At 42.7% G+C, this 23,936-nt stretch overlaps 3 protein-coding genes across 4 annotated transcripts; 1 reads left to right on the forward strand and 2 right to left on the reverse strand.

Moving 5' to 3' along the window:
* Window positions 1–79: 79 nt before the first annotated feature.
* On the reverse strand, window positions 80–15,656 carry LOC146548538 (E3 ubiquitin-protein ligase RNF139-like). The gene is made up of 9 exons (XM_085262701.1): window positions 14,580–15,656; window positions 8,230–8,885; window positions 7,402–7,549; window positions 7,175–7,284; window positions 6,664–6,915; window positions 2,089–2,459; window positions 851–975; window positions 458–584; window positions 80–334 (listed from the first exon to the last, which is right to left on the reverse strand). Coding segments are annotated over exons 1-7 (1,701 nt in total). The 5' UTR covers window positions 14,743–15,656; the 3' UTR covers window positions 80–334; window positions 458–584; window positions 851–974.
* A 505-nt stretch (window positions 15,657–16,161) lies between these two features.
* Window positions 16,162–20,701, reverse strand: LOC146548539 (deoxyribonuclease TATDN1-like). 2 transcript variants are annotated; one of them, XM_085262706.1, is made up of 13 exons: window positions 20,582–20,701; window positions 20,362–20,455; window positions 19,183–19,248; window positions 19,054–19,103; window positions 18,496–18,559; window positions 18,226–18,369; window positions 18,047–18,089; window positions 17,586–17,671; window positions 17,464–17,504; window positions 17,084–17,160; window positions 16,933–17,003; window positions 16,540–16,666; window positions 16,162–16,416 (listed from the first exon to the last, which is right to left on the reverse strand). In XM_085262706.1, exons 2-13 carry the CDS (start codon window positions 20,432–20,434, stop codon window positions 16,314–16,316), a joined length of 945 nt encoding a protein of 314 aa, XP_085118832.1. In that variant the 5' UTR covers window positions 20,435–20,455; window positions 20,582–20,701; the 3' UTR covers window positions 16,162–16,313. The 2 variants fall into 2 exon arrangements, with proteins under 2 accessions (XP_085118832.1, XP_085118831.1); XM_085262705.1 differs by having other exon boundaries at window positions 20,362–20,658.
* LOC146548540 (NADH dehydrogenase [ubiquinone] 1 beta subcomplex subunit 9-like) lies at window positions 20,669–23,866 on the forward strand. The gene is made up of 4 exons (XM_085262708.1): window positions 20,669–20,808; window positions 22,383–22,575; window positions 22,769–22,882; window positions 23,498–23,866. The coding sequence occupies exons 1-4, from the start codon at window positions 20,720–20,722 to the stop codon at window positions 23,627–23,629; spliced, it is 528 nt and encodes a 175-aa protein (XP_085118834.1). The 5' UTR covers window positions 20,669–20,719; the 3' UTR covers window positions 23,630–23,866.
* The last annotated feature ends 70 nt before the right edge of the window (window positions 23,867–23,936 follow it).

The raw sequence follows: 23,936 nt of genomic DNA on the forward strand, positions 1-23,936 counted from the left end.
TCACAAACATCAAAGCTTTTTGTGTGGTTTGAATAAACTCATTAACATTTATGTTTTTCTAAACACAACAACTGATGTGTTCCTTATGAAAAAAATATGTTTATTGTGCACTAACAGAGGACTGTAAACACAAATAATATAACAGTATAAGTGGTTTGTCCTGAGGCGCACAAACAGATTCATAAAAGAATATTAATGACACATCGGTGAGTCTGATGATGTCATTTATTATCAGCTTGAGCTGAAGAAGACTTTGACAGTGTTGTTATAGATTGTGTTGCCCAGCTCCAGTGGATCCTCCTCCCTCGCTGCTGCCATCACCTCCAGGACTTGTCTGCAAGAGACAAATAGTGAAATCTTAAAATTAAAGGTCTATTGTGTTTAACAATATTCATGCTTCAGTGCGACGTCTGATTGTATCCATTGATTTATAAAGCGTTTCCCTTTAGTGACTCACATGATATGACAGGGCTCATTCCGGTCCTTCAGGCAGTGTCCTGCCTCCCACTTCTTCTTTGTGGGAAATGTAGTTTTAACACATTTGGACCCGGCATGAGTGTTCTTCACACCACACCACGGGGCGTCTGGAAATGAGCAGGAAGGTGGAAATCCATAAATAACATGAATGTAGCATTTAAAGAACTGTAACATCAGCAAAATATTTCTATAAAGTGAGCACAAACCTATTTAATCTAATATATTCCCTCTTATTGGTGATACAGCTTCAACAAGAATATAAAACCAATGACTCCAGAGCTTTAAGAAAACTTTATATTAAAGGTTCACTGTGTGATCAAACTCAGGCCACATTCTGCCAAAAGCTTTAAAATAAACAGACGGTGTGACTCACCTGTTTCTATCATGAGCCTCTCTGTGGGGATCGAAAATAAGAGTGAAGCAGTAGCTCGACGTCATGTTTCTGCTTCCCTCTGTAGAGTCCTCTGAACATGGGATCTGTCAGATTCACCCCGATGTCTGAACAGCAAGAGGTCAGGATTTATCTACATGTACTGACTCACAGAGTGTTACTGATTGTATCTTTGGAATTAAAGCATCACAGTATTGGTACCAGCATCATGTGAGAGACGCTCTGAGGTCACGTTATACAATAACACTGAACACATTTAGCAGTAATGGATACTTTACTTACAGACAATAGAAACACACTGGAAATACAGTCATATAACAAAACGAGTAATTACAGATTACAGATTATCTGTCTTTAACCTACAACATAAAAAACTATAATAAACACCTAAATTCTACAACAATCATGTACTGAGTTTAATAACAATTATTAGTTTTAAAGAATTTATGTCTCTCCATTGGTAATCTTTATAGTGACTCACTGCGAGGTGCCGCATACTTTAAATACTTCTTTGACATACTTTGAAGCAGAGGTAGGTTTTCATTAAGCAATTACTAGATGATTCTTTCAGAAATATTACCAATTAACAATTTTCTGTCAGCTAAGTTACTAAATTGCTTGGACACATCTAAGTACACTGAGAACTGCTCTGCTTTTTAGACATTTCCATTTTGTAGTCGTTAATATTTAAATGAGAGATGAGCTGCTGGGTGTACTGATTTGCATCATTTTATCTCAGTTGATTTTAACTTTGTGTAGTTAGGACTACAACCCTACACAGCTTACAGCTGTCCTTAATGAAGAGCAACCACAGGCTGTATGCAGAGGAGCTTCACGGACAGGTAAAGGGTTTGACTTGGTTAAATCTAATATATGGACCAGCACAGAGCTCATGCTGTGCTATATCTTCTTCATTGCCAGCACAACAGCACCAACTGCTGATCAGCTGATCAGTCTACTGTGAGCTGCCATCATGGCAGCTGAACTACTGTAAACCTGAAATAAAGTGCCCGGTATACTGTATTCCTGCACAGCTGTGAGCCTGTCACTCAGTCTGTTCCTGCTGTGTTGTCATTTTCAAGAAGCTAACTTATTAGCACTGATGCTAACAAAACATGCAGGCTGCTCCGTTTTATAACCGTCAGCGGCAGCCAGTGACACTCGCTCTCTTCTACCTTTTCTGGTAGCGTTTAACAGGCGATAAAGCAGGGGCGACTTACCAATGAATTTGTTTTGTGCCATGGTTGAAATCAAAGTCCTCAATGTTCCTCAGCTGGTCACCGCGCACCTCCGGCAGGGAGTTGATCTTCTTGACGGCAGTGCGGCGGTTGATGAACGTTTTCCAGCCGTTCTTGGCCTGCAGGTACATGTTAAAGTAAGCGTGCAGGCACATCGTGCAGGCGCGGATCTTGCTGCCCGCCTCGAACATCATGGTGTAGACGCCATTTCCGAACATGATGACGCCGAACAGGAACTCGATGATGTTGCCCGTGGAGCGCACGTAGTAGACGTAGTCATCCAGCTTCTCCCACAGGACATTGGAGAATCCGTCAGCCATGAAGAGGCCGTAGACGGTCAAAGACACAACCACCTGGAGAGCAGGAAGCAGAAACGTGAGCTGAATTTAATCTGCAGAGAGCAAAGCAGACTAGTGAACGGTTTCAGCTCCTGACAGGGAGTGAGCACGCCAACGGGAAGTTTGACAAACTCTCTGTGGTAGGACTTGACTTAAGCGGCCAAAGAAGTGCAGGAGGCTGATGCTGTCCAGTGTAGCAAGTGATTTATTCACCATTTGTGACCCAAACAATATTTACAAAAAATAAATAAGAAACTCAACTCCATAGTTAACTCCGTTCAAATAAACATAACTGCACACAGCTACACTGACCTTTTTCCCCAAACACCTGAGTTCTTCTGCTTAAATCGTCCACTTAACCAAACAATTTCTCCTCTGGACTATTGCATTCAGTAGGTAAGATGAATATTATTGACCTCTACTGCGATTCTTTACTAGCAACATAAACTCTGGTGTAATCCATACATTACAACAATAAATCTATTTCTCCATAAACACTCTAAAATCAACTTTTTTTAAATTACAAGAATTCTTCCCCTTCCGCACTTGGTCTCTTCCTGTGACCTCAGATGAACCCAGAAGCTATAAAGCAAGAAGTAAAACTAAATTTCCTCCTTTTGTTTCTGGAAGACAGGTAGGTAAGGTGAGTTCTAACTAAACCAATTAACAGTTGAAATAAATAACATGTTAACTTAACAAACTTGTAGGAATTGATTTAAGTGTTAAATTATATAATCTGTAAAAGTGCAAAATACAAACAAACCCGGGATAGTAGATGTTTCCCTACTACAGAATACATATGAAATATGGTTAAATCAAAACAAGAATGTTAACTAAGAATATGGACAAGTGGTACTCTGACCCACACTCTCCTTTAAATTCTGCTCTGTGTGTGTGTGTGTGTGTGTGTGTGTGTGTGTGTGTGTGTGTGTGTGTGTGTTCATGCTTCACTGCATGCTCCAAGTTAATTTGAGAGAGAACAAAAATATCCTGCATGCTGTTGATCGCCTGAACTCACAATTCATGTTTTAGTTGAAGTTTGTACATCGCTACTTAAATTGTTGTTCCTTAAAGTTTACTCCCTGAATAATGAACATTCACAAACGTAAAAATGCAACAGCCACACATCCTCTGTGACACGGAGCTGAAGCTGACCTCTGGTGACAGCTGGAATGTTTTTGGACCCTAAGCTTGAAGTAAACAGTCTAAAAATGTGTCGCCGCTCTCCTTCAGAACAGTTTCGATTCGACACCCACAAACTCGCCATTCCTCAGCGGGTCCCCAGGCTAATTTTAGTCAAGTGAGCATGCCCAGAATATCGAATGTAGGAGCCTGGTTCCATGTTCTTATAGTTACATTTGTCTCTAAGCAGTAGAAACATTTTATATGCAAACTCACAACACTTAAGAATTTACAAACAGTATCCGTGGTTCCTTGTCCACCTCTCTGAATCAGTTTTACTGTTGTTGCTGACAAAGCCTGGCCCTCACCTCGGCTCTCCCCTCGCCTGTCGAGGAGTGAGTTTGGGTTTTTAGAGACGTGCTGCAAAGGAAAAGTGGTGCGTTGGATTTAGCACAAAACACAAAGCGAGAGCATAACTGTGAAAAGGAATCCAGACAAGTAATCATTTAATCCTGATTATTTCTTGTTTTTGTAGGGCTAAATCATGCTCTTATATGCACATCAATCCGGTCATTATTGTTACACATTTGATTATTTAAGTAACAAGTTTTACTATTCCGGATCTCTTGATCTCTTCTTGACCATAGGATGTTAATTTCATCCATCCATCCATCCGTCTTCTTCCGCTTATCCGGGGCCGGGTCGCGGGGCAAGCAGCCCAAGCAGAGAAGCCTAGGCCTCCCTCTCCCCAGCCATCTCCTCCAGCTTATCCGGGGGAATACCAAGGCGTTCCCAGGCCAACCGAGAGATATAATCTCTACAGCGTGTCCTGGGTCTGCCCCGGGGCCTCCTCCCGGTGGGACATGCCCGGATAACCTCACCCAAGAGGCGCCCATGGGGCATCCTTGTCAGATGCCTGAACCACTTCAGCTGGCTCCTTTCGATGTGGAGGAGCAGCGGCTCTACTCTGATCCCCTCTCGAATGGCCGAACTTCTCACCCTATCTCTAAGGGAGAGGCCAGCCACCCTTCGGAGGAAGCTCATTTCCGGCGCTTGTATTCGCGATCTCGTTCCTTCGGTCACTACTCACAGCTCGTGGCCACAGGTGAGGGTAGGGACGTAGATCGACTGGTAAATTGAGAGCTTCGCTTTTACACTCAGCTCTCTCTTCACCACAACAGACCGGTACAGCGTCCGCATCACTCCAGCCGCTGCACCAATCCGTCTGTCGATTTCCCGCTCCCTTCTCCCATCACTCGCGAACAAGACCCCGAAATACTTAAACTCCTCCACTTGGGGCAGGGTCTCGTCCCTGACCCGGAGTGGGCACTCCACCCTTTTCTGGCTGAGGACCATGGCCTCAGATTTGGAGGTGCTGATACTCATTCCCACCGCTTCACACTCGGCTGCGAACCGTTTCAAGGCAAGCTGGAGGCCCTCACCCGATGAAGCCAACAGAACCACATCATCTGCGAAAAGCAGAGATGAGATCCTGAGACCACCGAATTGAAAGCCTTCCGCCACTTGGCTACACCTAGAAATTCTGTCCATAAAAATTATGAACAGAATCTGTGACAAAGGGCTGCCCTGGTGGAGCCCATCACCTACCAGGAACAAGTCTGACTTCTTGCCGGCTATGCGGAACAAGCTCTTGCAACGGTCGTATAAGGACTGAATGGCCCGTAGCAATGGGCCAGACACCACATACTCCCAGAGCACCCCCCACAGAACCCCCCGAGGGACACGGGCAAATGCCTTCTCCAAGTCCGCAAAACACATATAGACTGGTTGGGCAAACTCCCATGCACCCTCAAGTATCCTCGAAAGGATAAAGAGCTGGTCCAGTGTTCCGCGACCAGGACGAAAACCGCATTGTTCCTCCTGTATCCGAGGTTCGACTAACAGACGAACTCTCCTCTCCAGCACCCTGGCATATACTTTCCCAGGGAGGCTGAGGAGTGTGATTCCCCTGTAGTTGGAATACACCCTCCGATTCCCATTCTTAAAGATGGGGACCACCATCCCAGCACACCCTCACTGCACGTTTGGGTGCGCCACGTCTGTCCAGCGTCCTCCCTCGCCACCTGATTCAACTCACTACCAGGGGGTGATCAGTTGACAGCTCAGCCCCTCTCTTTATCCGAGTGTCCAAAACTTATGGCCTCAGGTCTGGTGATACGATTACAAAATTGATCATTGACCTTTGGCCTAGAGTGTCCTAGTGCCACGTGCACTTATGGACACTCTTATGTTCGAACATGGTGTTCGTTATGGCCAAACTGTGGTTTGCACAGAAGTCCAATAACAAAACACCGCTCGGGTTCAGATCCGGGAGGCCGTTCCTCCCAATCACGTCCTTCCAGGTCTCACTGCCGTTGCCCACGTGAGCATTGAAGTCTCCCAGTAGGACAACAGAGTCCCTAGGAGGGGCACTCAGGGACTCCAAGAAGGCTGGGTACTCTGAACTGCCGCTCGGTGCATAAGCACAGACGACAGTCAGGACCCGTTCCCTGACCCGAAGGCGAAGGGAACAAACCCTCTTGTCCAATGGGAAACACCCCAACATACCAGCAGCAAGCCAAGGGGATACAAAGATACCCACCCTAGCCTGACGCCTCTCACCAGGGGCAACTCCAGACTGAGGTCTGGAGTTGCCCCAGACTGAGGAGACTGGTTCCAGAGCCCCGGCCATAAGTGAGCCTGACTATATCTAGCCAGTACCTCTCAGCCTCACGCACTGGCTCAGGCTCCTTCCCCACCAGAGAGGTGACATTCCATGTCCCAATTGCCAGTCTTGGTAGCCGGGGATCGGGTCAGCCAGGGCCTCCGCTCCTGGCTGCCGCCCGGCTCGCATCGCACCCGACCCCTAAGGTGCCTTGTGCGGGTGGTGTCCCGTTTTCGGGCTGTGCCCGGCCGGGCCGCAAGGATGTTAATTCATTAATTTTTTTCATTAGTTTGAGTAATGCTGAGTCCAAAAAACCTCACATACGTGAAACTGAATGACTAACATAACACACAAAAATCTCACATACTGTGAAAACTTTGGGAGACATTGGACGTCATCCATTCCAGTCAAAGATAAATTGTTTGCGCTCACCTTGAGGCAGAGCTCAACACAGAAGGCGGTGACGGCAAAGAGCCAGGTGTTGAGGACGTAGTGATGCCAGAGGGCGTAGCTGAGCACCGCAGGGAGTACAAAGAGCGCCAGGGACACCAGCAGGACGGGGAAATGCCGCCGAAAAGAGGAGACATGGGAAGCGCTGAGAGACATGAGGACGGGGTCAGTCATGCCGTGAATGAAGTGCAGGATGGCGGTCAGCAGAAGGCACATGTACCGGCTTAGGCGGACCTGTGGATCAAAACCAAGACTAAGTTACGTGTACGAAGTTATTACGTTATAACCACAGGAATACAGGATTACAAAAAGAACAGTGAACTCTGCTACTGTGTGCAAATGTCATTTACAGTATAAATCATTAAACATGTTTTGTTAGTTTATAGGGCAACATAAAAATTCACACAGAGGTTAAAACAACAGAAAAATGAGAGAAAAACAGTTTGCCGGCTGCTTTGATGGCGTAAACTGGAAGCCCAAATCTGAGACGTACCAGACGTTCCTCAGGTTCCAGGCTGCTGAGGCCAGTCTGAAGAGCCAGGATGAAAAACAGGACAGGAGCCTTGAAGCCCAACCGCTTGTCGTCCTCCTCCTCAGTCGAACCTGAAGGTTCAAATTAAGAAAGTGCTCAACTCCAGGAGCATCCAAACAATTACGTGAAGGGCAAATCAGGAAGGCTTTTACACCTGCTACCACTCCAACTAACAATCTCAGTCATACCTATGAAAGCCAGGATGCTGAGACCCAGGTAATGTGCAACAGAGGAGATAACAGCACTCATCCCCAGCACAGTGAGCGTGGAGTCGCAGCCGGAGATGATCAGGTTACTCGTGAGATCCCAGAACACATCCCAGCTCAGCAGGTAACCCTGAAAACGGTGGAGTCACACAGGTACATGCGTCACCTTTACTCATAATCCCGTTTAGCTTCAGTTCAGACTCTGCAGTCTTTTTAGGTGAGACTTTATTATTAACAGCAACACAGAACATGAAGAAGCAGCTTCAGTAGAAATGAGGTTGTTAAAGAATTATGACCTTGTTATGTAGTGTGCATCATTTTTAACTGCTCTTCAGACATCAGACACTGTTTATAAATTATTAAAAGAATATTTCACATTGAAATTTGTGCATTAATATACCTGTAAAACACTGCAAAGAGCTAATGTGCCAGCTGGACTTTACTTGGCTACAGAACACAGTAAACCTGTAGAGGTCACCTACATACGTAGGTATGTAGGTGGCTTTCAGAGATATTTTTAAACACACAGGAACTAATTTTTAGATATAATTATTTATATATAACTAATTTTTAGATATAATTACAGAAATCCAACAGGGGCGCCTGGGGCTGCAAAAGGAAAACTTCTTTCCCCAAACAAATATATGACTTTTGTAAACGTTATGATATGTCAAAGACTCTGAATAAGGTCATTAACCAAATATCAATTCACTGTGGCTAACATCTTGTTAGCTTACCTTGCTTATGAAGTGACCATCATATAGCAAACATGTCCTAGAAGTGAAGTTTTTTTTATCTAAAAGCATTTACCTGTGCATCAGAGCTCCCATCTGCAGCTCCACCTGTGGCATCTCCGCTCTCTCTCCCCACCGCCTGCACCACGTAAACCAGTATCAGTGCCTGGGCTGTTACCCGGGTCAGCCAGAACACTCGAAGCACATCAGGGAACCTGATCCTCTTCCACGTGTCTTCCAGCAGCAGCTGGAGTCCGTAGATCCTGTACATGTGCCGTACGAGCAGGTAGACGTACCGGCATGAATAGTAGAACCATTTGAGCCTCGTGGCGAGGCAAACGGCTGTGCTGAGAGCCAGCACCAGGCCCGAGAACATTGCCACCAGATGCCTGACATCTGCAGGAAGTTCAATCATCAGCCCCCACAGAGGAATCATGATGTCCAGGACCACCAGCGCAGCAAACACCGACTGGAGGTTAAGCAAGAACACATAGCCAATCCCAAAGACGAGCTGGACGGCGGCCATGCCCAGCCACAGCGTCGGCCCGTTTCTAGGCAGCAACCTGAAGCCCAACGCTGCTTTGTAGTAGGCGTTGTAGAAGTCCATGTGGGAGGTGGCATAGTAGTTTATGAGGACTGCTGCCATGCCAAGGAGGACAGCAAAGAATAGAGTGTAGAACTTAAACAAGGCTTTCTGAGAAAGCAGCAGCACCACAGTGGAGATGAGGACACCTGGAACACACCGGAGAAGCAGTCAGAAAGACAGGAAAGGCAAATATTTCTCACTGCAAACTGAACAAATGTCAGCTAACTGTAGCTTCCAAGTTTGTCTGATTATAGTGAGTATTTAGATCAATCTTTGTGAGAAAACAACAGATGCTGCACATTAAAGAATTTTGGAGCAAAATAATCAGCATAGAGTTGAGTAATCCTGATAAGTCAAAGGATGAACAAGCAACATACATAATATAACATAAATAGAAAAACAAATAAGAACAAAAACAAACAAAGAAATGCCTTTCACAGTCCACGTAATGCTACGTGTGCATTTGATAACACTATGATAAACTGATCGTACATACTGTAGAGGACCTCAACCAACCTGAGCCTTACTGCTTTAATATAAAGTTGTTCAAACATCTGGCACTATGGAGTCTCTGTTCCTGTACTAAACATAAAGAAACACGGGTACAGAAGCAAACCCAACAGCTAATCTCACTTCCTGTCCATCCAAACCCAGAGCTCTTGGCTAACACTTTCAGATGGCCCGAGCTGCTCAAAGGTCTGCAAACTGGAAAACTGAGGTACATAACCTGTTTGTTGACTCAACACAGAGAAGCTTTACTCTGTCACAGTGATGAAAACGAGGAGCTGTTATGAATTACGGGGTGTAGAGGAAACTCAAAGTTAGTCAGGCTACAGACTTATTCTATCAATAAATAAAAAGTGAAACAGATTTTTGTTAGTAGCAGCTCTGGTTATTACACAGCACTAGTCCAGAATGTAATTCCCCTGTCCGAAAATATGACAAGTGCCAAGACATACAAATGATGTGCATAAAGTGGGACACCAGGTCAACACACGTCGATATAAAGTCACAGGTACAGAGTTCAGACCAGAGAGCAGCTCTCTGGGTACAGTTAGAGGAGAAGAAGCGAGCTTTGTCAGGAAGAAGGACCTGAATATGACCCATCTGGGTCCAAGGTGCCTCTGAGGCCATCCGTGACACCACAAATCACACTTGTGACAACACACCTTGACGTTAGCCAGCTAGCTAGCTTGCGAGCTGATGGCGCCAAAGCAGAGTAAATTAGGGTCGAGGTGAAGCAGTTAAGCAGCGTGTCAGATGGATCTGCCCTGTGTAAATGTTATTGCTGGTCACTTAATCGGCTTTAGCCTGTCTGACAGGCATACATGCCAACCCTCCCGATTTTTCTGTGAGAATCCCGAATTTCAGTGCCACTCCCAAAAATCTCTCGGAGCCACCATTCTCCCGAATTTCTCCCAATTTTCCTTCCGGGTACAAAATTGAAAAACCATATCCCAGATTGGCCCAGCCAATTCCAATTTCCAACAATGGCTACTACTACTGGAGCCTCTGTCAGTGCGCCCCAGGGTGCTGTGGTTACAATGTAGCTGCCATCACCAGTGTGTGAATGTGTGTGTGAATGGGTGGATGACTGGATATGTAAAGCGCTTTGGGGTCCTTAGGGACTAGTAAAGCGCTATATAAATACAGGCCATTTACCATTTACCATTTACTTAGTTTAAATATTACTCTTATTAGTCTTTTGTGGTCGCAAAATTAACTTTTAACATATTTTCAGGCGAGAATGTAGCTGAGTAAACTTCAAATATCTGAGCCGGGGAGAACTCCCGGCACATCGTTTTCAAACCCCCGCAGTCTTTTGCCTCTCAGGTTAAACATGACATATAAGTCACTTAAATAACTTAAACATCTTTTTGTTTGGCCTTTTTCAGTGTTTTTTTTTTTCCTGAGTTAATCGGTTTGGCTGACATTAAAGTTATTAGATTCGATTAAATAAAACGTATTAATCCCTCGGGAGGGTTCCTCCGGGGTTTTCACACAGCTGAATAAACATCAAAAAGAAAACTGATTAAATAGAAGTGTGAGATGGTCGAAAATTTATGCCAGCGTTCGGTTATATTTTAGATAGGAAGGAGCAGATGCCAGAGTTTCACTCCACCGAATGAGCTTGTCATGTAATTCTGAAGGCTAGACCGTGTCAGTTCCCAAATAGACAAAAACAAACTAAAAACCAGCGATAAACAACTTAAACATAAAAAAAAAAAAAAAAAAAAAAAAAAAAAAAAAAATCACAAAGAAAAAACAATACAGCATCCACATCTGAAGCAAAGAGTAAAACAGTGAAATGTGGATTATTAAATATTAGGTCTCTCTCCTCCAAGTCTCTGTTAGTACATGACTTAATAATTGATCAACAAATTGATTTACTCTGCCTTACAGAAACCTGGTTGCAGCAGGATGATTATGCTGACGACACCGTCGTGGTGGGCCTGATCTCTGATAACAACGAGACGGCCTACCTGAAGGAGATTAGGAATCTGGAGAACTGGTGCCAGAGGAACAACCTCCTTCTAAACGTCAGTAAGACAAAGGAGCTGATAGTGGACTTCAGCACTAAGCAGGAGAGGAACTACCAGACCCCCGTCATCAACGAGTGCCCAGTGGAGAGAGTGGACAGCTTCAAATACCTCGGAGTTCACATCACGCAGGACCTGTCATGGTCCTGTCACATCAACACCGTGGTGAAAAAGGCCCGACAGCGTCTCTACCACCTCAGACGCTTGAGAGACTTCCAACTGCCCTCCAAGGTGCTCAGGAACTTTTACTCGTGCACCATAGAGAGCATCCTGGCGGGAAACATCTTAACCTGGTTCGGGAACAGCACCATGCAGGACAGACGAGCTCTAGAGAGGGTTGTGCGATCAGCTGAGCGCACCATCCGCTCCGAGCTCCCTGACCTGCACTCAATCTACAGCAGGCGGTGCTGGACCAAGGCCAGGAAGATCGTGAAGGACCTCAGCCATCCCAACAACAGACTGTTCTCTCTGTTGAGGTCAGGAAAGCGATTCCGCTCCCTGAAGACCAACACAGAGAGACTGAGGAGGAGCTTCTTCCCGCAGGCGATACGGTCTCTCAATCACACCACCACACAGTACTGACCCACACATACAGTTCTTACACACACACTGGACTTTCTGGACATTGGTTTTGCACAACACTGGTCACTATATTCTTCATTTCCAGTTAATACTTGTACAGCTGCTGTTATTGTGTATATATTTATTTATATTTAGATTTCTTCATACATTCTTATATAGTTCTATATTGTGTATTGTGTATTTTGTTGTACAGTTATTTTATTTTCAACTTTAATTTATATATTTTATCTTATTCTTCCCAGTTAAATTTACCCTTCATTCTAATTTGTGTTGTACAGTTATTTCATTTTTAACCTTAATTTATATTTTATTCCTTCCTAGTTAAATTTACCCTTTTTAATTTTTCATATTTATTTCCTTTCTTATTCATAGCCTTTCCTTTTTTTGTTTTCTTTAGGTCACGAGCAGTTGTCCAAGCATTTCACTACATATCGTACTGTGTATGACTGTGTACGTGACAAATAAAATTTGAATTTGAATTTGAAATGTTAGTTTAAATGAATCAACACCCCCGAGTCATTCTAACTACCAGAAACCTCGAAGCACAGGCCGAGGGGGCGGTGTGGCAGCAATTTTTCACACCAGCCTATTAATCAACCAAAGACCCAGACAGACTTTTAATTCATTTGAAAGCCTGATGCTTAACATTGTCCACCCCAGCTGTAAAACTCAGAAACCAGTCTTACTTGTTATCATCTATCGTCCACCTGGGCCTTACACAGAGTTTCTGTCTGATTTCTCAGACTTTTTATCTGATTTAGTTCTCAGCTCAGATAAAATAATTATTGTGGGTGATTTTAACATCCATGTAGATGCTAAAAATGACAGCCTCAACATGGCATTTAATCTGTTATTAGACTCAATTGGCTTCTCTCAAAATGTAAAAGAACCCACCCACCACTTTAATCACACTCTAGATCTTGTTTTAACATATGGCATAGAAACTGAACATTTAACGGTGTTTCCTGAAAACCCTCTCCTGTCTGATCATTTCCTGATAACATTCACATTTACAATAATTGATTACACAGCAGTGGAGAGTAGACTTTATCACAGTAGATGTCTTTCTGAAAGCGCTGTAACTAAGTTTAAGAATATAATCCACCCACTGTTATCATCTTCAATGCACTGTACCAACATAGAGCAGAGCAGCTATCTGAACGCTACCCCAACAGAGGTCGATTATCTTGTTAATAATTTCACCTCCTCACTACGTACGACTCTGGATACTGTAGCTCCTGTGAAAACTAAGGTCTCTAATCAGAAGTACCTGACTCCGTGGTATAATTCTCAAACACGTACCCTAAAGCAGATGACTCGTAATCTGGAGAGGAAATGGCGTGTTACAAATTTAGAGGATCATCATTTAGTCTGGAGAAATAGTTTGTTACTTTATAAGAAAGCTCTCCGCAAAGCCAGAACATCTTACTATTCATCACTGATTGAAGAAAATAAGAACAACCCCAGGTTTCTCTTCAGCTCTGTAGCCAGGCTGACAAACTGTCAGAGCTCTGTTGAGCCAACCATCCCTTTAACGTTAACTAGTAATGACTTCATGAACTTCTTCACAAATAAAATTTTAATCATTAGAGAAAAAAAATTACCAATAATCATCCCACAGATGTAATATTATCTACAGCTACTTTCAGTACCATTGATATTCATTTACTCTTTTTCTCCCATTGATTGATTAACTTCAATAATTACTTCCTCCAAACCATCAACGTGTCTTTTAGACCCCATTCCTACAAAACTGCTCAAAGAAGTTCTGCCAATAATTAATGCTTCAATCTCTAATAACCAGCTATGTACCACAGGCCTTCAAGCTGGCTGTAGTTAAACCTTTACTCAAAAAGCATCTCTAGACCCAGCAGTCTTAGCTAATTATAGGCCAATCTCCAACCTTCCTTTCATATCAAACATTCTTGAAAGAGTAGTTGTCAAACAGCTAACAGATCATCTGCAGAAGAATGGCTTATTTGAAGAGTTTCAGTCAGGTTTCAGAGCTCAGCACAGCACAGAAACAGCTTTAGTGAAGGTTACAAATGATCTTCTTATGGTGGGTAACAGGTATCTCCGAAAACGTTAAAGCACTTATGCAAATATGTGATGTCTTGATGAATCGAGCAGGTATTTAAAGTTTAAAGATATTTTCATGCGAGAATGGTGCTGTGTAAAGTTTATTTTGTAACTCAGAAAGAGTAATATTTCAAACTCCGCCACTCGGTGCTCCTCCGCCACTGCCTCGTTTGAGTTTTGGACGAAATGGATTCTGGGATGTTGCATTTCGTCATTTCGAGCTGATTGGAGACCAGAACAGCCAATCAGATTTTTTTGCATCCAAGTCTGTGATTGGCTGGTTGTGTGGCACAAATATAACGGTGAAGTTGAGCGCGCACGGGCAGAAATGTTAAGTGCGCGAGCAACACATTGCGAGCGAGCGCAAATGCAAAAACTGAGCGAGAGGGGCAGCTGTTGTGTGTGTGGATAATAGCAAACACTGAAATACATTTTTTGCACGCAGAAATGAATTTTGTTCACTCAAATTCAGCTTTTCTTCGCTCAAAATAAATTTCTCCTCAAAATACAACACTTGCACCTGCAAACTTTTCTTTACGTGCGCTCAGAATAGTGGCACAAAAATAACGCCATACTAAAGCTGCTAGCTCGTTGCTGTTGAGGGAAACTTAAGCGCTCCTTCATGTTAAAAATACTTACCCATGACTCTGACAAACACCTTCCCCATCGCCCCGGCCCAGCCCGAGCCAGGGTCGTAGTAAGAGTTAAAAATGGCGTCGATAATAAAAATACATGGAACTCGCAGAGCCACATCCAGCACCACCAAGGCCTGCTGGCCTATCCGGGCTTGGGTGGACGCCATACGGCTTTAGCGGAGGGCTTTTTACAGTCCTGTTGGGACCCAGCTATCCATGTAACGCTGAAATACGTGACGAGTCACCCGGCAGCCGTCCTTCGTCTTCAGTTTCGCTTTGCCCAACGTTTACTTGACAGCTGGAAGCCTGCATCTGTCCGCCATGTTCGTCCACCTCAACCTCCTGTTGCTTCTCCGGGTTACAGCCGGCAGCCGGTAAACTTCACGCCCCCATCAGACCCGGCGCTGTCCGCTGTCACAAAACCAGTGAAGGCATCTCTAAATGTCAGTTTGTCAGTGCTGTGAAAGTGCCACTTGACTTCTTTTTAAAAAAAAAAAACCAAAGAAGTTGCTAGGCTGTTACGACGTATCGCGTCAGTGGGCGTGGCAGCTGACGTAACATTTCTACAAACTATAAAATTACACAGCGTCATTTTTTTCTGTGTCCTGTTTGCTACATGTTTTAATGTAGACGTTATTTTGCTTTCAGAGGATGGTTTGCTAGTACAGACATCCATAAATAAAATATAACACAGACTTAATATAATAGACCATTATAGAAGTATATTAAATATATTTCAGTTTACTATATTTAGATTTCAGATTAGTTTTTATACCTTATTGAGATATTTGTTGTGTCTTATCGTATTTGATTTATTGAGCTAAAAACAAACACATTTCAAAGACTTTGGGATTTCCGAACATCTCGAGGATCCACAAAAGTTGTGGGAAAATATTCTATGGACGGAGAAAACTGAAGACAAAAGTTAAAAACTTGAACTTTTTGAAAGGTACAAATACAAATACTGTTACATCTGGCATTAAACTAAGGCAGCTTTTCATAAAAAGAAGGTCATATAAACAGTCAAACACGGTGGCGGTAATGTGATGGTCGGGGGCTGCTTTGCTGCTTCTGGACCTGGATGACTCCCGTAACTGATAGAATCATAAATTCTGTTGTCTTCCAGAAAGTCTTTCAAGCTCAAGAGCGCTCAAGTTATGCAGCAGCACAATGATAGTGACACACCAGCAAGTCCACCCCTGCATGGCTTAAAAACACAAACCTCTGAGAATGCTTTTGATGGACTTCAGCATGACTCTAAAACAAGCTGACTGAATTAAAATCATTTTGCAAAGAACATTTGGCCAAAGACTCATGGCCAGGTACTGAAAACGGCTGATTTTAGCTCTTGTTGCAAATGTTGGCACAGCCAGTTTATTAGGTTTTGTATAACTTTTTATATTAATAAATTAACATTTGAAAACTGCATTTGCTTGGGTTACTTTTGTATAATATTAAAACTTGTTTGATGATCTGAAGCAAAAGCACTGTAGGGGTACTTGAACAATCACAAACATCAAAGCTTTTTGTGTGGTTTGAATAAACTCATTAACATTTATGTTTTTCTAAACACGACAACTGATGTGTTCCTTATGAAAAAAATATGTTTATTGTGCACTAACAGAGGACTGTAAACACAAATAATATAACAGTATAAGTGGTTTGTCCTGAGGCGCACAAACAGATTCATAAAAGAATATTAATGACACATCGGTGAGTCTGATGATGTCATTTATTATCAGCTTGAGCTGAAGAAGACTTTGACAGTGTTGTTATAGATTGTGTTGCCCAGCTCCAGTGGATCCTCCTCCCTCGCTGCTGCCATCACCTCCAGGACTTGTCTGCAAGAGACAAATAGTGAAATCTTAAAATTAAAGGTCTATTGTGTTTAACAATATTCATGCTTCAGTGCGACGTCTGATTGTATCCATTGATTTATAAAGCGTTTCCCTTTAGTGACTCACATGATATGACAGGGCTCATTCCGGTCCTTCAGGCAGTGTCCTGCCTCCCACTTCTTCTTTGTGGGAAATGTAGTTTTAACACATTTGGACCCGGCATGAGTGTTCTTCACACCACACCACGGGGCGTCTGGAAATGAGCAGGAAGGTGGAAATCCATAAATAACATGAATGTAGCATTTAAAGAACTGTAACATCAGCAAAATATTTCTATAAAGTGAGCACAAACCTATTTAATCTAATATATTCCCTCTTATTGGTGATACAGCTTCAACAAGAATATAAAACCAATGACTCCAGAGCTTTAAGAAAACTTTATATTAAAGGTTCACTGTGTGATCAAACTCAGGCCACATTCTGCCAAAAGCTTTAAAATAAACAGACGGTGTGACTCACCTGTTTCTATCATGAGCCTCTCTGTGGGGATCGACTTCATAGCTTCAATATTGGCCTCTGTTTTCAAGGAACTGAAAGATATGGAAGTGAGACTCAGTGTGATTCAGGTCACGTTCAAGGAAACCGAACAACATTTCTCAGATTATCCCACCATCCATTTATTCCAATATAGAGGTCCAGGTCAATGAGAGCAGCAGCATCTTCTGCAGTTCCATCAAACGAGTGGACCTGAAATTCAAATGAGCAATGACGCAGAAGAATTTTGATCAGATTCATTCATAAAGTGACTCAGTGGCTTTTTAAATATGCAAACTAGTTTTATTGAATGAAATCAGGTTTGTTTGTGAATTTATCCCAACAAAAGTATTAACTTCACAGAATTTTACATTTTAGGTCCTTAATCTGTTCAGTTTACATCGAGTATTGTAACCTGTCACAGAAATAATTCACTTTTACACAGGTTGTTTTTGCATCTCCAGGATTTGGAAAGCATATCCTCCTCTGTCTATGATATTTAGATATCATCCTTACCACTCCTCCAACACATCGGTCTCGATTTCTCTTCATGATGTCTGTGGAAACAAAAACAGTTGAATGTTTCGCATAAAAATCAAATTCCTGAACCAGATCAGGTGTCTGCTTCACAAACCTACCAATGAACTCCTGATGGGAGTTTCTGCAGTGGAGGAACATGGGCAGCTTGGTCTCCTCCGCCAGGTCAAACTGCTTCTCAAAGTATCTGCAACACACCAGGAGCAAATTGAGGCACAGGAAACAAAAGTCCACGAGGGCCATTTAAGCTAAAGGCCATTTTCTTATAGACTTCTAAAGAAAGCAGGTTAAAGGTACTTTCACTTTTCAGACTCGGAAACAATCTGCAAGTCTGTGGAGTCATAAATGAACCATAATGTTTATTAGAAGGAAATTAGAAGGAAATCTTCAGGGGAAAAAAAGCTTTTAGACTTTTTGGCACATCTATCAGGTTTCACTGGTAACTTTAAGGATGCAGTCACTATTAAAATTCCCAATGTGGCCTTAAAAAATGGCCGCCGAGTGGCAAGTTTTGCTTCTAGAAGGCCGTTTTTCAAAACTTGTGAAAATCACACAAACTTACTTGAGCTGAGTTTCTTTTGAGCAAAATTCCAGCCTGTCAAAATCTGAAACGAGGAGAAAAGAAACATATTCATAGTTGAACGCTAAGAGTGGGTAACCCACAGAGTGAAAAATAAATAAGGTGTAAATGAAGACTTATTTCTGTCATGTACATTCATACACGTGCTCGTGTACACACACCCAGTCCACACTCTCCGATGGCCACCACCTTTCCTCTGTGTGCTGCTGCCAGCTCCCTCAGCCCAGTTAAATACTGGGATTCTCCATTCTGCTCAAACTCGCCGCACCGGGTGGGATGGCAGCCGACCGTGCAGTAGAACTCATCTGTGATGAAGGAGGGGGCTTGTTAAAGGTGAGACGCTCCAGCACGGAGGGAAACATTAGGTAGGTTTGGCTGATTCTTTAAGACCACAAATCATTTGGTTGCACTAAACGTGCTGTCATTATTACCTCTGGTCTCAGCTAGTTTAAGAGCTTCCCTGCTGTCGTCAAGGCTCCCCCCTGTGATCATAAACTGCAGTGAAGCAACAGATAAAACATGCAGTCATTACAACTGAGAACAAATAACTTTCAAATTACACATTTCCAACATACACAAAAAAGAGTAACTATGAGTTTATATTATGTTTTATATCTGCATCGGCATCCTGACTACTTGCACCACAATTCTTTAGCATATATAATAAGGCTCAGCATGATAGAGTATACCGGCTTATATGTTGAGTGTACTTAAAATGTAGGTGAGGCTTTTTTTTGTTCTTGTTCTTCTCTTCTTTCCCTCATCGCCCAGTCCATATCAGGGAGTGAAATAAATGAGGGTTTTGTCCGGGATATTAACACTCATAAACATCTCCAACAGCTATTAGCCAAACTGTTGCTGTAAAAATCTCTATCATCCCAGAATTTCACGATGACCTTTTTAAAACAAATCAACACTGCAGCGATCCCTGAAGTCATGGCTATGATTAAAATACATGAGGCTTCATCAAAGTGATGGACACAGCATACCTTTTCAACTCCTACTTTGAGAGCTCGGTCAATGATCTCATTGAAGTCATCTGTCAGGAAAACGTGAGACTCAGAAAAACATCATGTGAACAGCCCCACAGTGAAAATAAGAGTGAAGCAGTAGCTCACCGTCATGTTTCTGCTTCCCTCTGTAGAGTCCTCTGAACATGGGATCTGTCAGATTCACCCCGATGTCTGAACAGCAAGAGGTCAGGATTTATCTACATGTACTGACTCACAGAGTGTTACTGATTGTATCTTTGGAATTAAAGCATCACAGTATTGGTACCAGCATCATGTGAGAGACGCTCTGAGGTCACGTTATACAATAACACTGAACACATTTAGCAGTAATGGATACTTTACTTACAGACAATAGAAACACACTGGAAATACAGTCATATAACAAAACGAGTAATTACAGATTACAGATTATCTGTCTTTAGCCTACAACATAAAAAACTATAATAAACACCTAAATTCTACAACAGTCATGAACTGAGTTTAATAACAATTATTAGTTTTAAAGAATTTATTTCACTCCATTGGTAATCTTTATAGTGACTCACTGCGAGGTGCCGCATACTTTAAATACTTCTTTGACATACTTTGAAGCAGAGGTAGGTTTTCATTAAGCAATTACTAGATGATTCTTTCAGAAATATTACCAATTAACAATTTTCTGTCAGCTAAGTTACTAAATTGCTTGGACACATCTAAGTACACTGAGAACTGCTCTGCTTTTTAGACATTTCCATTTTGTAGTCGTTAATATTTAAATGAGAGATGAGCTGCTGGGTGTACTGATTTGCATCATTTTATCTCAGTTGATTTTAACTTTGTGTAGTTAGGACTACAACCCTACACAGCTTACAGCTGTCTTTAATGAAGAGCAACCACAGGCTGTATGCAGAGGAGCTTCACAGACAGGTAAAGGGTTTGACTTGGTTAAATCTAATATATGGACCAGCACAGAGCTCATGCTGTGCTATAGCTTCTTCATTGCCAGCACAACAGCACCAACTGCTGATCAGCTGATCAGTCTACTGTGAGCTGCCATCATGGCAGCTGAACTACTGTAAACCTGAAATAAAGTGCCCGGTATACTGTATTCCTGCACAGCTGTGAGCCTGTCACTCAGTCTGTTCCTGCTGTGTTGTCATTTTCAAGAAGCTAACTTATTAGCACTGATGCTAACAAAACATGCAGGCTGCTCTGTTTTATAACCGTCAGCGGCAGCCAGTGACACTCGCTCTCTTCTACCTTTTCTGGTAGTGTTTAACAGGTGATAAAGCAGAGACGACTTACCAATGAATTTGTTTTGTGCCATGGTTGAAATTCTCCCAGAAAGAACTACACATGCAGCTCTCACCAATCCCATAATGCCGCAATACCGTAATAACTGTAACAGACCGGATCACTGTTACTGAAAAAGATTTTCGGCTACTCTTCTCATCTTATCCAAACATTTTAGACAATATCGAAAACATTTCGACGCGTGAAGATAATTTACACTTGTATAACTTACACTTAATGCGTGACCAAAAAGAAATGTAATATATTCGCGCTGCTTTTTTTTTTATATTTACGGGTTTAGCTTCCAGATGCCACAAAATCCCAGAATCCTTCGCGCTGCTCGGCGAGAAGGTGACAGGGGACGGCTAACATGGCCTCTGCCTATCTCACTCACCAGCAGAAAGTGCTGCGGCTTTACAAGAAGTCCTTGAGACACCTCGAGTCGTGGTGCATATTTAGGTAAGAAGGGCTTCTTAGTTAGTGTGGGACTGTGGAAAAATATAGAATATCGGTGTTTTACATGCAGTAAGTTCACTGTCCTGCTAAGCTAACAGCGAAGCTAGCCGCTGCTAAGCCAGGTCACTCATTCCTCAAGTCTGACAGTTACACCTCCAAAGTGTTATCTTTGTTTCTCCACTTGTCATTCAGATGGGAATGTGCGTAAGAGATCGCGAAGTTGCAATAGTTTCATTTTAATCTTTTTGAGCAGGAGTCAGTATATGTTACTTGTATTTACATGGCGCCAGCTAGCGTCAAAAGCAGCTAATAATAAAGTTCTAGCTGAGCTCCCACTTGGCTCAGCTGCAGACAGGTTATTAAACACATTACTCTACTTAATCATCAGAGGCACTAGTCTAAACTTTATGTGGAAAATACTCCAAAGTTAGTTGTCATGATGTTTAATATTTAGGATAACTAGTATTCATTCAGTCACTCGGATGTAGCGTTATTTGTGTCAGTTCTGGTCTATATGAATAAATGAAAGGCTTTCATTGGTGAAAGATCAATACATACAGTTAGGTCAGTAAGATTTTGGACATTTATCCATCCATCCGTCATCTTCTATTTATATGGAGTTAGGTTGTGGTGTCAGCAGGCTAAGTATTCCAGATATCCTTCCCCACACCCATACTTTCCAGTACCTCCTGAGGTGTTCCTAGATCACATGAGATCTCCAACGAGTTCTGAGTCCACCCCAGGGTTTCTTTCTGGTTTATCAGGAAGCATCCTAACATGATGCCCGAGCGACTTTGACCATCTCCTTTTACCACACGGGAGCAGCGTCTCTGCTCCAAAATCTGTTATGCTGAGCTCAGACATCGTATGGAGGAAACTAGTTTCAGCCTCATGCATTTGAGAGCATACCTTGTCTGTCAGATTTCATTACCATCGGTGAGGTCTGGGCTCAGACTGGTAAATTGAAAAGTTGTCCTTTCTGCTCTCTTTACCATCCCAGCCTCATACAACACACACATTACTGCTGACGCCACACCAATCCATTGGTCAAACTCGTGCTCCACATTACAGATTTAATATTACACTAGTAATCAGCCAGTATATAAATTATTATTAGAGTTTTGTGCTTGTTTAGAAATATAACCTGCCTGCAGGAGCTTCACATTATGAAAAGAGATGGACAGAAGAATCAGTATCAGGGTTTTAATGTGAATCACCATGTTACCCACGTCAGCATAGTCTTTCTAATGAGGATTGAAGGCTGCTCCTTTAAGTTGAGATGTTATTTATGTTGATTGCAAGAACAATAATATATATTTTCATTTTAGAAAAAGTAAAGAAAATTGTTCATTTTCCTTCTTTAGAGTTTGTTTTTAAAATGTTTTGCACTGATGATATTAAGTTTTAAGAAAAGTCTTATTGTCTGTTTTATAGATAAAATTCATATGTAATGTTTCTGTTAGTATAAAATATCCACATGTTTATATTTTAACACTTTTTTTCTCTTGATGTCATGTAGTTGCTTCAAACATGTTGGTGGTCTCTCTTGAGGTCTGACTGTTGTTTTGTCATTATAGAGACAAGTACCGTTTCTATGCCTGCTTACTGCGGGCTCGCTTTGATGAAAACAAGACTGAGAAGGACATGGTGAAGGCCACCATGATGCTAAAGGCAGGAGAGGAGGAATTCTGGACCAACCAACATCCTCAGCCCTACATCTTCCCCGACTCTCCTGGGGGGACCTCATATGAGAGATACGAGTGCTACAAGGTAAAACAGAGCAACCATGAAATTATTTCGTTCTGTATCTAACTTTCTTTTTTCTGGACCGAACTTCTGGTCTGTTTGAACTAACTGGGAACAATTACAGGAAAACATTTGATGTTAGAAACTTGAAGTGAAAACGCTGGCTGTCCTAATGTTGGATAGAGACGTGTCTGTGAGCTCTGCTTTGTCTCTGTAGGTCCCAGAGTGGGTGCTGGACCACTGGCACCCCTCGGAGAAGGCCATGTATCCTGATTATTTCTCCAAGAGAGAGCAGTGGAAGAAACTGAGGAATCAGAGCTGGGAGAAAGAGGTGGGCAGCAAACATTTACATGCCAGCATTACTTTTGACCTCCTTGTTTAACCTGGTCTCCTTTGCCAATGACAAGAAAGGTGCTACTTCTTGTTTACTGTTCCATATAGCTCAGCTTTTAGACTCTTCTTGGTTTTCTACTCTTGGATTCGTATGACGTCATTGAGAGCAGATAATCCTAGACTTGGTCACAGCTTAACGAGAGCTGAGTTGATTGGTTAACTAGGTTAATTGGTGATTTTAAATTGGCTGTAGGTGTGAATATGAGTCTGTCTCTGGGTGTTAGCCCTGTGATAGGCTTGTCTCTCACCCTATGACATCTGGGATAAGTTCCAGCCCCTCTGCAAACCTGATTGGATAAATGGTTAAGAAACTTGATGGCTGGAGATAAAAGGCTTGTTTTAGACAGGAGGATCTAAGGCCTGTATAAGATAAATAGGAATTATTTTGAACTGTAAGTCATGCAAAGCTATACAAGCAGAGCCCAATGCTGAGAACATGGAGCTGGAACTGAATGTAAGGGTCCCTGTTGATGACAAACTCCAGTAGGTGGCACCAGAGTGCTTTTGTTGGACTGGAAACTTCAGGTCACCATTTCCTTCCTTTTACTTCCAGGTTGCCCAGCTAGAGGCTGAGACCCCTGCTGTTGGACCGAAGTCCGAAGCTCTCCCTCCTGCCCGCAAAGAGGGCGACCTCCCCCCTCTGTGGTGGCAGTTCGTCACCCGTCCCAGGGAGCGCCCCACATAAAGGATCTTTTTCACGTGGGCCTGCTCGTTCCTGCAACCTGAAGAAAATCTCACAACAACAGCATGAAGACAGGCTGACCCGTCATTACCATCTGTCTGTACAGAGTCGTTTCTAAAGGAGTTCACCGGTGCAGGTTGCATTAATTAAGAAAAACAGCCTTTGTGAATTCAGAGTGACTCAGAAGTCCTGTAGATGTACCAGTTAATTCCTGTTCTAATAAATGTGTATTAAAACTGACTGTGTGTTTTACTGCAGCTGAAACGTTTGTTTGTCAGACGTTTATTAGGTGTACCTGAAGGTCTGATCG

This window comes from Mchenga conophoros, linkage group LG22, assembly GCF_057382185.1.
Source record: "Mchenga conophoros isolate Kocher_MC1m ecotype Shallow Benthic linkage group LG22, M_conophoros_male_GT1.1, whole genome shotgun sequence".
Classification (NCBI taxonomy): domain Eukaryota; kingdom Metazoa; phylum Chordata; class Actinopteri; order Cichliformes; family Cichlidae; genus Mchenga; species Mchenga conophoros.

Coding starts and splice junctions, on each gene's coding strand:
- LOC146548538 (XM_085262701.1), bottom strand. CDS start 14,742: ATGGCGTCCACCCAAGCCCGGATAGGCCAGCAGGCCTTGGTGGTGCTG. Junction 7,285..7,401: donor CAGCATCCTGGCTTTCATAG/GTATGACTGAGA, acceptor TTGAACCTTCAG/GTTCGACTGAGGAGGAGGAC. Junction 6,916..7,174: donor TGGAACCTGAGGAACGTCTG/GTACGTCTCAGA, acceptor TTTGATCCACAG/GTCCGCCTAAGCCGGTACAT.
- LOC146548539 (XM_085262706.1), bottom strand. CDS start 20,434: ATGGGATTGGTGAGAGCTGCATGTGTAGTTCTTTCTGGGAGAATTTCA. Junction 17,672..18,046: donor TCAAAAGAAACTCAGCTCAA/GTAAGTTTGTGT, acceptor GGTGTGTTGCAG/ATACTTTGAGAAGCAGTTTG. Junction 17,161..17,463: donor ACCGATGTGTTGGAGGAGTG/GTAAGGATGATA, acceptor TTTGAATTTCAG/GTCCACTCGTTTGATGGAAC.
- LOC146548540 (XM_085262708.1), top strand. CDS start 20,720: ATGGCCTCTGCCTATCTCACTCACCAGCAGAAAGTGCTGCGGCTTTAC. Junction 20,809..22,382: donor GAGTCGTGGTGCATATTTAG/GTAAGAAGGGCT, acceptor TTGTCATTATAG/AGACAAGTACCGTTTCTATG. Junction 22,883..23,497: donor ATCAGAGCTGGGAGAAAGAG/GTGGGCAGCAAA, acceptor TTTTACTTCCAG/GTTGCCCAGCTAGAGGCTGA.